General features: G+C 39.2%; 1 protein-coding gene across 1 annotated transcript in view; it reads right to left on the minus strand.

Annotated features, from left to right (window-relative positions):
* Positions 1–2,929: 2,929 nt before the first annotated feature.
* LOC126281410 (glutathione S-transferase D7-like) overlaps positions 2,930–12,864 on the minus strand; it is a 57,540-nt gene continuing 47,605 nt past the window's right edge. Inside the window, exons 5-6 of the mRNA XM_049980347.1 lie at positions 8,064–8,231; positions 2,930–3,152 (exon numbers count right to left, since the gene is read on the minus strand). Of these exons, the coding sequence (XP_049836304.1) occupies positions 2,997–3,152; positions 8,064–8,231 (324 nt within the window). The 3' untranslated portion in view covers positions 2,930–2,996. The remainder of the gene's footprint in view (positions 3,153–8,063; positions 8,232–12,864) is intronic.

Genomic DNA, 12,864 nt, shown 5'->3' on the forward strand with positions numbered 1-12,864 from the left:
TACAGAGGCTTACCGACAATCATTCTTCCCACATACTATTTGTGAGTGGAACAGTGTTGGAGGGCTCAGATAGTAGTACCGAAAGTACCCTCCGCCATACACCATTGGCTATCTTGCAGAGTATGATGTAGATGATGATGTAGATTGTCTTTAATTTCTATAGAAACTAGATCAAACATAGTTGCCAGTTTTGGAACGGAGAAAGAAATTAGTATGCATATTTAGAGGTTTCCAATCTGCTCAAGATTTGTGTTTGCAACAATGCATATGGAGTATATGAAATGGTTGCATTTAAAAGATCAATAGCAGAAACGCCTCTTAGGTACCAGGTATCTATCCATGCTGAAACTCCCTTATTAGTACATGGTGTAACTGCCATGGGCAACAATGCAGGCACTGACTCAGGCATCCAGCTTACTGTACAGAAGATAAATAATGTCCTGGGATACATTACGCCACTCATGCTCAATCTGTTCATGTACTTTTGTGAGATGTGTTGCCTGACAAGTCATAGGAGTCACTGCTCATCCCTTCATATCCCACACATGTTTGACTGGAGACAAATCCAGAGATAGAGCTATCCAGGGAAATTAATGCACATCTTTCAGATCACATTGAGTTTCACAGGCAGTGTGCGGGCAAGCATTATCCTAATGGAACAACACATCACTATCCTGTTGCAAGAAGGGCAAAAGAATGGATCTAACAATGTACCAAGTGCTGGTTAGGGTCCCCTCCAGAAACACAAAAGGTGAGCAAGAGTTGTAGCTTATCGCACCCTTTTGGTGAGGCTAATGTGTCTTGGAAAAATGCACCGTATGATACAGTTCTCACCAGGCTACGAGTATGCGCCTGCAAACGACCATTACTTTTGTGCAAAAGAATCTGCATTCATCTCTAAAGACCATGGTGCACCATTTCATCTTCCATGTTATAGTCTGAAAGAACCAGTCAAGCCATGCACCTTGATGCTGTGGCGTGAGTGGGTGCACATGCCCATAGTTCCACTGCTATTAACTAGTTTGCAACAGTTCTTGTTGACACATGTGGGCTCACAATGTCTCTTATCTGTGCTGTGGTAGATGTACAATCTGCCACTGCTGCAATTCCAGTACAACGATCCAAGTGGTGTAATATCCATGCATATATTTATTCAGAAAATATGACATCATTGTGTGTGGAAACTGAGTGAACATTCTCATGATTTAATAAAAAAAGGACTTCACCATTACTAAAATAGTAAATAATTATTTTCAGTAACATAATTTAATATTCTGTGAAAACCTTTATCTCAGAATATCTATGGAAAAAACACAACGAAAATCACCGTCTTCTGTTATCTATGATTCTTCTAGAATAATCCTCCTTGTTTGAACTGTTGTAACGATTGGACGTGATTGATGTCTTGTAGTACTGAGGTTGGTAAAAACTGTGTTTTGTTGCTAATTTAATATTTTAAAAATAGTTTTTTTGTGTCATTGACAAGAATCTACTTTGTTGGAGTCTTATTTCTTTGTGAGTTTCATCATATATAAATGTTAAATTTTCTGATCAGCTACAAAGGAGTGCAGCCACTACACTATTGATCTACAGGGCAGATTATTGATAAATGCTGAATAGTAAGTGATTAAATTTGAGAAATATTTTGAAATGTTGATGCATAAACTAAAGGTACAGAAAAGATTTAATAAGTGGTTGTCTTATGTTAGGTGCCATCTTAGTGAAATATTTCAGTGGCAGATTTAAATCAAAGTTTTAAACAGACACAAATCTTGATGGTCAATTTTTATTCTAATAATTGTGTATTGGTGGCCTAGAACCCACTCAGAAATAATAAATTTGACTTAGGTTGTGAATAGTCTTTAAATGTTGTTCAAACAGCACCTTAATCAATAAAATTGTTCTCTGCTAAAGTATGGACCACGATTATTTTGTAAGAACTTTTATGAAATATTTTGACAGGAAAGAATACATTAGTGTTGTGCACATGTGATATTGTGTGTAAAAACGGTTCATTTTGCTTAAGAAAAAGTGTTGCTACCTTGAATAACAGTTCAGTAAATTGTATGAGATCACTCTTGTGCATGAACATAGTGCAACTTACACTGCTTGACAGACAACATTGCTACACAATCACAGGTGGAGATTTCCTTTGTAGAATAACTATCTTTCGCCAGGAGCAGCAGCGATTAAATGAAACCTCATGTTACGCTAATAAGTAATGGTTTTTTTGGTTTTGTTGTCATCCTGCCAATGATTTGTAAAATACCACAATGCCACCGCATGCCACACCAGTGGTACCAGCATCATTGCACAACTGATGCGGCACGTCCAACTCATGTGGCAGTTCTGCAAAAGGACTATCCCACAACTCGGAAGGTCACAATTTGCCTCCATTCAAACTCACTCAGTTGGTTGTAAGAATATATCCATGGCATGGCTGCCTACTTGCATCATATGAATGTACCACATTGAGCCTTCTAGTTGTAAGCATTCCCTATTAAAGTGTACACAAAGGTGGTGCCCTGGTAGCTATGCTACTACGTTATCCATTGGCAGATGACATCAAAACCATTATCAGTACTTATACTATCCCCAGGTGGCATATGCCGTAATAAGACATCATCTTTCCAGGTTTAGTGTATTCTTAGTATGTCAGTAACTTAAAAGTAGTGACATCAAAATGATGATAAAGCTCAGAATGCTGTTTTAAGAGAAGAAAGCCCAATTTTAACCTAGCCCCAGGCTGATTCTCAAACTGTATGCCCTAACTGACACATGAAGGAAGTGTTAGAAACAATGTTTCTGTGTATGTATATGGCAATTAAGACACTAGTTTTATATAAAGGAACAAAACTAATAACAACTCTTGGTCAATGACCAAGGTAAATTAAGACAGTTCATAAATAAGAGACAGAAAACAATGATCTGTATCACTTCTGAATAAAGAATGATTTATTATTCTTGATCTATTATACAGCCTTTTCAGTCTTCTCCTATGGAGCCAGATGATTTGGTGGTAGAGAGCTTCTGACTTTCTCTCCAAAAGCCTTTACACCTTCTTCATTGGCCTCCTGGAATCCTGGGATCTTCTTACAACGCTCTATCCAGTCTTGTGTCTTTGGGTAGCCACTGAAATCCAAGCCAATCGCCTGGAAACAAATAATTACTGATTAATTTCCAAATGTTGTTAATGGGGACTGTTAGATAAAAGTTACAGTCATTAAAAAGCACACCAAAGATGAATTATGGGATTCTCAGATATTTTTAAGTTTCTGCATTCATAGATGATCCAGAAGTTGTTACCTATACTCAGTGATTGGCAATACAAGTCTTTTGTAGGTTTATTCTTCTATAAAAGTGCAAAACCTGTACAGTCCTAATAAACTGCACTCACCATCTGCCTTTCCCATTATGAAGGAAACTTTGGTAATACATCACTCCAAAGGTCTCTTACTGGTATTTGACCAAAATCATTGTCCTTAGTTCCAATGCTACACTATAACAATGCTTAGCATTTTTGTATTTTTTATTATCCTGTTGGAGAACAATTTCAATTATGTTTTGGACACCAAGAATGAAACCCTGAAAAAAGTATTCTCAAACCAAACTCTCACGTTGCCCCACACAACAAAATGGATGTAACATTTCAGTATTAGTTTGAAGAAAGCCATAACACAATGTGTAGAGACTAGCTGCAACTGTATCTGCAGTCATTTGCCATGAAATCTGAAAACTAATTCATCATCCACCACAAAATCAACATGAACTGTTCATCATCATTCTTTGCTTCCATTCTAGGCATGCACTTGATTGTGTGATTTTACGTAACATTTTTCTGCGACTTTCTGACATCTTTATCAACAAATTTCCTCTTGTCCTTTACTGTGCTTGCCTGAGTTAATTAGGTGTTTAATCCTTAAGATATGGGAAAGGATCATGATGAATCCAATATGTTACAAAAAGTTTTACTGTATAACATTTCTGGTGAATTGTCAGTCTACACTACAAGAGGGGATCAGTTGATAGGAGAAAGTCTGAAACATCAAGGAAGTATCAGTTTAGTACTGGAGGGAAGTATGCAGGGGAATAAAAAAGACAGAGGGAGAGTCAGAGGCTGGTAGACTAACCAGGTTCAAATGGGTGAGATTGCAATAATTATTCTGAGATCAGTGGGGCTTGCATAGGATAGAGTAGCATGGAATGCTCCATCAAACCAATCTTTAGATGGAACACCATCAATACCACCACCGACACCACCATCACCACAACCGCCACCGCCGCCACTGCCGCCATAACAACAACAGTCAACCTAAACATAAGTGGTGTTTTTACTCCTACAAAGAAGTGAGCAAGAACTGTTTTGATTGAACTGCTGGAAATATTGTATATGGAATATGATGTGGTTACAGCTATATCTTTTTGGAAGGCAACGGATGCTAGACACACATCTTATAAATAAAAACTACTTTTCAGGTATAGGAAATTTAGTTACAGAGTTACTTGAGGCTTTACATAACACCTTTTGTTATTTTTGATATTCATAAATGATTTACTACACCACTTGTCAACAGCATAGCCAGTGTAGTTCAAAAGATTATGTATATGGAAAGGTCTTTGTGAGAGCAGAAGAAAAGGAAATATAATTTAAAGACAATTGAACAGTGATAACCTAGAAGAACACAATGTGAATGAATTTTCAAGATATAACAGCAAAAGCATAGAAATATATTGCTATAAATATGGTACTGTAGCGTTCCATACATCTTACACAAAGTGTCTATGAGTGCATTAGATGATCTTTTGTAATGGGAAAAAGTGATGAACTACTGAACAAAGATCAAGTAAATAGGGTGCAGTACAATAACAGCTATCACTCACAATAGAAGGTGATTTTATTTAATGCTGTTATTTCTCAAGAATTTTTAAAAAAATTGAAATTATATGTCTCCCAGCTCAGTCTCACAATTAAGGAATTAGAGGTAGCAATGATTTTCATTAAAGCTGTATGTAGCTATGAATTTATTGAAAATCAGATTGTGTGTGTGTGTGTGTGTGTGTGTGTGTGTGTGTGTGTGTGTGTGTGTGTGTGTGTTGATAACAGAAATTAAGCTATCTATTGACTTCTAAATGTGGCGTGGATTATGCTGTGGTAAGCAAGTATTCCTGAGCAGTGAGTCCACTATTTTGGCATTTGTAAGTCTGATGGAATAGCTAATGCACTCATTTATTACCCATTTCTATCCAAAAAAATTAATGAAATGCTAGAGTCTTTTAACATATAAGGAAAACACAATACATGAAACATTTAGATAGGTAAATACCCATAAATCAAGGTGAGACTAATGTACCAGAAAAAAATTTCAGCTTAATAATGTTTAATTTTTATGTAGTAACTTCATCATAAAGTGTAGTACATGTAGACATTCTTCAAGAATGTGGCATTCAACAAATGTCAAACTGGCATGAAGTGTACTACATGTATGCCTATGCAAATAAGCATTTCACAATCCCTGTACAGGGTAAACAGATTAACACAGTCTACATTCTGTATATAAGAAAATGGAGTTCTCATTCATTAATCACAACAGAGTCTTGGTAGTAAGTGAGGGGATCATGTGGTGCTTCTTTTCATTATGTCATCAGTCTTCTGGGTGTTTTGATGAAACCCATCAAAAAGCAACGAATTCCTCTCTTATGTTAACCACTTCATATCAAAGTAGTGCTTGCAAGCTATGTCTTCTATTATGCGCTGGATGTATTCCAATCTATGTCTTTCTGTACAGTTTTTAGCCTCTACAGCTCCCTTTAGTACCATGGAAGTTTCTCCGTAATGTCTTAACAGATGTCCTACCATCCTGTCCCTTCTTTTTTCAGCATTTTCTATACATTCCTTTTCTTGCCGCTTCTCCAGAGAACCACCGCATTCCTTACCTTAACAGTGCACCTAATCTTCAACATTCTTCTGTAGCACCACATCTCAAATGCTTTGCTTCTCTTCCTTTCCAGTTTTCCCACAGTTCATGTTTCACTACCATACAATGCTGTGCTCCAACCATTACTCCTCAGAAATTTGTTCCTCAAATTATGGTCTACATTTGATACTAGTACACTTCTCTTTGTCAGTGGTAGTCTACTTCTTATGTCCTCTTCGCTCCATCATGGATTATGTTGCTGTGTTGGTAGCAGAATTTCTTAACTTCATCTATTTTGTGGTCACCAGTTCTGATGTCAAGTTTCTTGTTGTTCTCATTTCTGTTAATTATCATTACTTTAATCTTTATTTGATTTATTCTTGACCCATATTTTGTGCCCTTTAGAGTGTTCATAATATTCAGCAGATCCTGTTATTCTTGACATACACTGATGACACCAGTGTCATCAGAGAGTCTGATCATTGATAGCGTTTCATCTTTAATTTTAATTCCACTCTTAAACCTTTATTTTATTTTATTTTATTTTTTATTTTTGTCATTGCTTCTTCTATGTATTGATTGAACAGTAGGGACGAAAGACTACACCCCTGTCTTACACCCTTTTGAATCCAAGGATTTCACTCTTGGTCTTCCAGTCTTATTGTTCCCACTTGGTTCTTGTAGATGTTATAAATTATCCATCTTTACCTATAGCTTACCCATACTTTTCTCAGAATTTTGAAGATCTTGTCCCATTCTACATTGTCGAATACTTTTGAGCAGGTCTTCAAATCCAATGAATGTGTCTTGATTTTTCTTTACGCGTGCTTCCATTATCAACCACAACGTCAGAATTGCCTTTTTGGTGCTGTTACCTTTACTAAAGCCAAACAGGTTGTCATCTAACTCATCCACAATTTTCTTTTCCATTTTTATGTATATTATTATTGTCAGCATCTTGGACGCATGAGCTGTTAACCTGATTGTATGATAATTCTCACACTTGTCGGCTCTTGCAGTTTTTGGAATTGTGTGAATGATGTTTCTCCATAAGTCTGATGGTATATCGCCAGTCTCATACATTCTACACACCAATGTGAATATTTGTTTTGTTGTCACTTCCCCCAATTATTTTAGAAACTCTGATGGAATGGTATCTATCTCTTCTGCCTTGTACAAAAAGGAAAACAGCCTACCAGTAAGCGTCAGAATTTAACAAGAGCTAGAGCACGGCCTATCGATATTAAGGTTAATTATTTCATGAAATTGTCACTTCCACTGGTCCTGATAACAGGATTGTTGTCTGAATACAGAATCAATGAGTTGAGGAAGGCTGTACTCTACGCCCTGTAAAATCTCAATGGCCCAACACAACTAGTGCCCTAGAGGTCAAATATATTGCTTGCTCTAGAAAACACCTTCACGATGCAGTAATCACCAACTACATTAGTGTGTTCTCTACAGGTCTATCGCTCCATCAGTAAACAAGTACTGTGCTTGGTCAAGACATCCTACTAAATGCAAATGTGAAACAGCTACTACAACTGAAGAGCAAAGTATGCCCTCTTCCTGTGCAATAGGAACTGTTAGAAGAACAAATCAGTCATTACAACTAAACAGTGAGTACATCTTCTGCCGGATTAAATAATGCTCACAGGAAATTATCACAGCCAGCCACTGTGGCCAAGCAGTTCTAGGCCCTTCAGTCCGGAACCACGCTGCTATGGTTGCAGGTTTGAATCCTGCCTCGGGCATAGATGTGTGTGATGGCCTTAGCTTAGTTAGGTTTAAGTAGTTCTAAGTCTAGTGGAATGATGACCTCAGATGTTAAGTCCCATAGTGCTTGGAGCCATTTGAATTTGAAATTATCACATTAGAGAAAATATTTGTTTTAGTTTCCCATGGAACTTCACAGAATTTGTCAGTTAAAACAATTTCCACCCTCTATACACAAGTAAATCTTTGTTATTTGCTGTCGCTCTTCATGATGCAATTTTGATGTCCAGTAATCTGGATGTGGATGACATGTTTACGAAATGCTACAGTGAAACTGTAATTGTAACCAGTCTATAAATTCTAGAGGAAAGATTTAACACACACACAATACACTGATAAATAAAATAGTGCAAGGCAAAGAGAGGTGCCAACCTGCAGGCTGGTGGCTGTGACAGCGCACACCACGTCTGCTATGGTGAGGTGGTCACCGGCCACCCAGCGTGTCGCTTCCAGGAACTTCTCCAGGAACCCAATAGCCTCATACGCTGCTGCTTTGACTGATGCTTCCACAGTCTTGTTGCCCAGAAAGAACACAGGAAACTGTAAAAGAGAAAGAGCAGTCTTCGACTCATTGCCTTTTCATCCATTTTTTACTAAACACTCCGACAAAGAACTCGGCAAAATTGTGAACAAAATCGTAGTTCTTTCAATAAGAAATTCAAAGAACCCAAAGATAAAGGACAGTAAAATGAAAATGAGATAGATGGAAGAAAGTAAGTCAATTGTTTATGACTTCTAAAGTAATCACCATAAATGTTAAAACATTTATCCCACAAGGTGGTCAGTACCTTCATGGAAAGTGTGTGATTGCCTATAGATCCATTGTGACTGCACCCAGATGTACACTTCTTCACAGGAAGCAAATCAACAGCCATGAATTACTTTCTCCAGGGGTCCAAAAATATTGAAATCATGTGGGGAGAATTTGAGACTCTATGGAGGATGTATAAGGGATTCCCATGTAAGCCCACATGATACCAAGGCTGTTTCGACTACACTGCGCAAGTTTCACTGGGAGGCTCTTACACATATTGTATATAGTCACAATCTCTCCCCATCTGATTTTCCTGAGGAAAGACATTCATCATTCGTGGCCACCGATTTGCTTCATTTGAATAGTGCATCGCGTACACTAGGAATCAAAGGGCAGTACATTGACGGAGCTGTCATTTTGTATTAAGGTAATTCACATGAAAAGGTTTCTGACATGATAATGGTCATGTGATGGAAATTAACACACTTTGAAAGCTTCGAGCTACATGCATGGGACATTCCATTTCGGTAATATTTAGAGACTTTAATATTTCTAGAGCCACAGTGTCAAGAGTGCGCCGGTAATACCAAATTTCTGGCGTTACCTCTCACCACAGACAACGCAGTGGCTGACAGCCTTCACTTAACAACAGAGAGCAGTGGTGTTTGCATAGAGTTGTCAGTGCTAACAGACAATCAACACTGCATGAAACAACAGCAAAAGCCAGTGTGGGATGTATGACAAACATGCGATGAAGTTTGGCGTTAATGGGCTATGAGAGTAGACGACAGATGCCAGTGCCTTTGCCAACAGCATGGCCTGCAGCACCTCTCGGGGGCTAATGACAGTATCCCGGTTGGCCTTAGACAAGTGGAAAACCATGGACTGGTCACATGAGTCCCGACTTCAGTTGTTAAGAGCTGATGGTAGGATTAGAATGTGGCACAGACCCCATGAAGCCATGGATCCAACTCAACAAGAAACTGTGCATGCCGGTGGTGACACCATAATTGTGAGGGTTGTGTTTACATGGAACTGATTCGGTCCCCTGGTCCAACTGAACTGATCACTGACTGGAAAAGATTATGTTCGGCTACTTGGAGACCCTTTGTTGCCTTTCAATTATGGAATTTTTAGGGATGACAATGTGCCATATCACAAGGCCATAATTATTCGTGATTGGTTTGAAGAACATTCTGAACAATTACAGCAAATGAATTGGTCACCCAGATCCCTCAACATGAATCGAATATAACATTTGGCTCATGCTATGAATTTTTTCTGATTTTAGTGTGAAGTGTGTAATAGCAAAATTTTCCAAAATTTTTCAGTTTCAAAAATACAAAGCAGCAAATGCAAGTCAATCAGGAATGATTAGATGAAGTAAAAAAAGATGCAGAACTCATGAAACATGGGTTTACGGATAAGACATTGACACTAAGGCTCAATCGTCCCCATCCACAAGACCAAAAAAAGCCACAGAAGTGCAGTCAGATGTGAAGTTTATGGGCACTGTGCTCTTCGATTTCAATGGCATAGTGCACCGTGTGTCCTTGCCACAAACTCTATCAGTATTTTCAATGGCATTTGCATGAATGAATTTGGGAAAAAAAGGCCGGATTTGTGGCTTTTTCAGCATGATAATGTACCAGTTCACACTCAGTTGTTTGCAGTATTATCGGTGACCGTATTGATGACTGTAATGATGACCCAGCCTCTTTGCAACCTCTGACTATGTTGGCCATTCATATGACTGTTTTATTTTCTTTACAAAGTAATAAAGCTAGGAAGTTGTGAAGAAAAGTGTCTAAGTGACAGAATTATAACAAGTGGGGGATTAACATTGTATTAATCATCTTGAAAACTGTTGTTGTAAGAGTAATAGCCCACCACACAGTAGTCTGAAATGCTAGGGAAAGAAGTGTCTAACGTTAGCCCCATGCATGGTGACAATAGTGTGTTGCCTAATAAACAAAGTAAGAGCCTATGGAATATCAGACCAGCTGTGTGGCTGGATTGAAGAATTTTTAGCAAACAGAACACAGCATGTTGTTCTCAATGGAGAGACGTCTACAGACATTAAAGTAACCTTTGGTATGCAACAGAGGAGTGTTATGGGACCACTGCTTTTCACAATATATATAAATGACCTAGTAGATAGTGTCGGAAGTTCCGTGCGGCTTTTTGTGAATGATGCTGTAGCATACAGAGAAGTTGCAGCAATAGAAAATTGTAGCGAAATGCAGGAAGATCTGCAGCAGATAGGCACTTGGTGCAGGGAGTGGCAACTGACCCTTAACATAGATAAATGAAATGTATTGCAAATACATAGAAAGAAGGATCATTTACTGTATGATTATATGATAGCAGAACAAACACTGGTAGCAGTTACTACTGTAAAATATCTGGGAATGTGCATGCGAAAAGATTTGAAGTGGAATGATCATATAAAATTAATTGTTGGTAAGGTGGGTACCAGGTTGAGATTCATTGGGAGAGTCCTTAGAAAATGTAGTCCATCAACAAAGGAGGGGGCTTACAAAACACTCGTTCGACCTATACTTGAGTATTGCTCATCAGTGTGGGATCCGTATCAGATCGGGTTGGTGGAGGAGATAGAGAAGGTCCAAAGAAGAGCAGCACATTTTGTCACAGGGTTATTTGGTAAGCGTGATAGCGTTACGGAGATGTTTAGCAAACTCAAGTGGCAGACTCTGCAAGAGAGGCACTCTGTATCGCAGTGTAGCTTGCTGTCCAGGTTTCGAGAGGGTGTGTTTCTGGATGAGGTATCGAATATCTTGCTTCCCCCTACTTATACCTCCCAAGGACATGACGAATGTAAAATTAGAGAGATTCGAGTGTGCACGGAGGCTTTCTGGCAGTCGTTCTTCCCACGAACTGGAACAGAAAAGTGAGGTAATTACAGTGGCACGTGAAGTGCCCTCCGCCACACACCGTTGGGTGGGTTGCAGAGTATAAATGTAGATGTAGTAGATGTAGATGTAGCCAGTAATGGATCTTGAAGGGCAACCATAAGGCCTGTGGAACATCACGATATGGCTGCCCAAATCACCACTGAATCCTTGTCAAGTGTCACTCTTGGCAGTAAACTGTCTGCAAGGTAGGCTTGGTATGGCTTAAGCCAGGTGTAAATTCGGCCCAAAGCTAGAAACAGTGTGAAACAAAAGTCATCCAATCAAATGCCTTTCTTCCACTGCTCAACTGCCAAGATTTTATGGCTTCGGGATCATTGATGTTTGGTTTTGGAATTCCAGACCATCCTGCAATACCCAGGTTAGAGAGACCTCTTCATGTTGTTTTAATGCTGACAGGGTTCACGAGTGCAACATTCAGTTCTGCAGTGACTTTTGTATCTGTTATCCTCTTATTCTTTGTCACAATTCTCTTAAATGACTGTCCATCATGATTACGCAATACACACTTTCATTTGGTTATGACTTAGCAGATGAAGTTCTGCTGCTTTTTCTGCATGTTGTATAAATCCTGGAATGGTGCCTCTTGAAAAACCAGACTCTCGGGATACCCACCATACAAGCACCAAAAAATTTGGCCACCTTTGAGTTCACCTACTTCCAACATAATGAGCTCACAACTATACAGAACTCTGTTCTGACCACAACTGACACTTTCAGTGAAAAGACACTGAATGAGTGCCGTTCCAGGTCAAATACAAAAAAGCAACCTGTCGTCTTGGCTAGCATTCGCATGTATATTCAGGCATGCATTTCTCGCATTTCCACATTTTTGTCCACCCCCATAGTTAAATGATGTAATGATTTTGTGTAGTGCCAGGCCAGATTATTTACTGAATTAAATGCAAAAATAAACTTAATATTTGTGGATGGTTATGGTATACAAGGGACATTATGCCTGTATAAACAGTTGAAGGAAAACTTGAAGTTATTTTTTCCTAGTATTATGTTGTTCCCATTGGTTGTTTCAAGACATTTGAACAATAATAATGAAGTAATTCTTCATGCTTTCCCGGCGATCTGTTGGCATCTTGGATATTCGGGAATCCAGCCGGATGTTCGCGTCGTTCTCGCACGATATTTCAACAGCGTGCCTCGCTGTCTTCTTCAGGTGCTACCTGCTTTCCCGGCGATCTGTTGGCATCTTGGATATTCGGGAATCCAGCCGGATGTTCGCGTCGTTCTCGCACGATATTTCAACAGCGTGCCTCGCTGTCTTCTTCAGGTGCTACCTGAGACTGGTCCTTGGGTCGATCGAGTCCAGTTTTTATGCCTGGGAGGAGCTGGGCGTTCCCTAATCGGTCCGCGCCGAGTCGAGTGTTCCATCTGTGGTCCGCGCCCGCCAGACTCGGCTTCAACGGACCCCTCCAGTCGCGGATGTTCCGACTGCCGTCGGCGCCGGTTTTGGCCGTCCTCAACGGTTGTG

This window comes from Schistocerca gregaria, chromosome 7, assembly GCF_023897955.1.
Source record: "Schistocerca gregaria isolate iqSchGreg1 chromosome 7, iqSchGreg1.2, whole genome shotgun sequence".
NCBI lineage: Eukaryota > Metazoa > Arthropoda > Insecta > Orthoptera > Acrididae > Schistocerca > Schistocerca gregaria.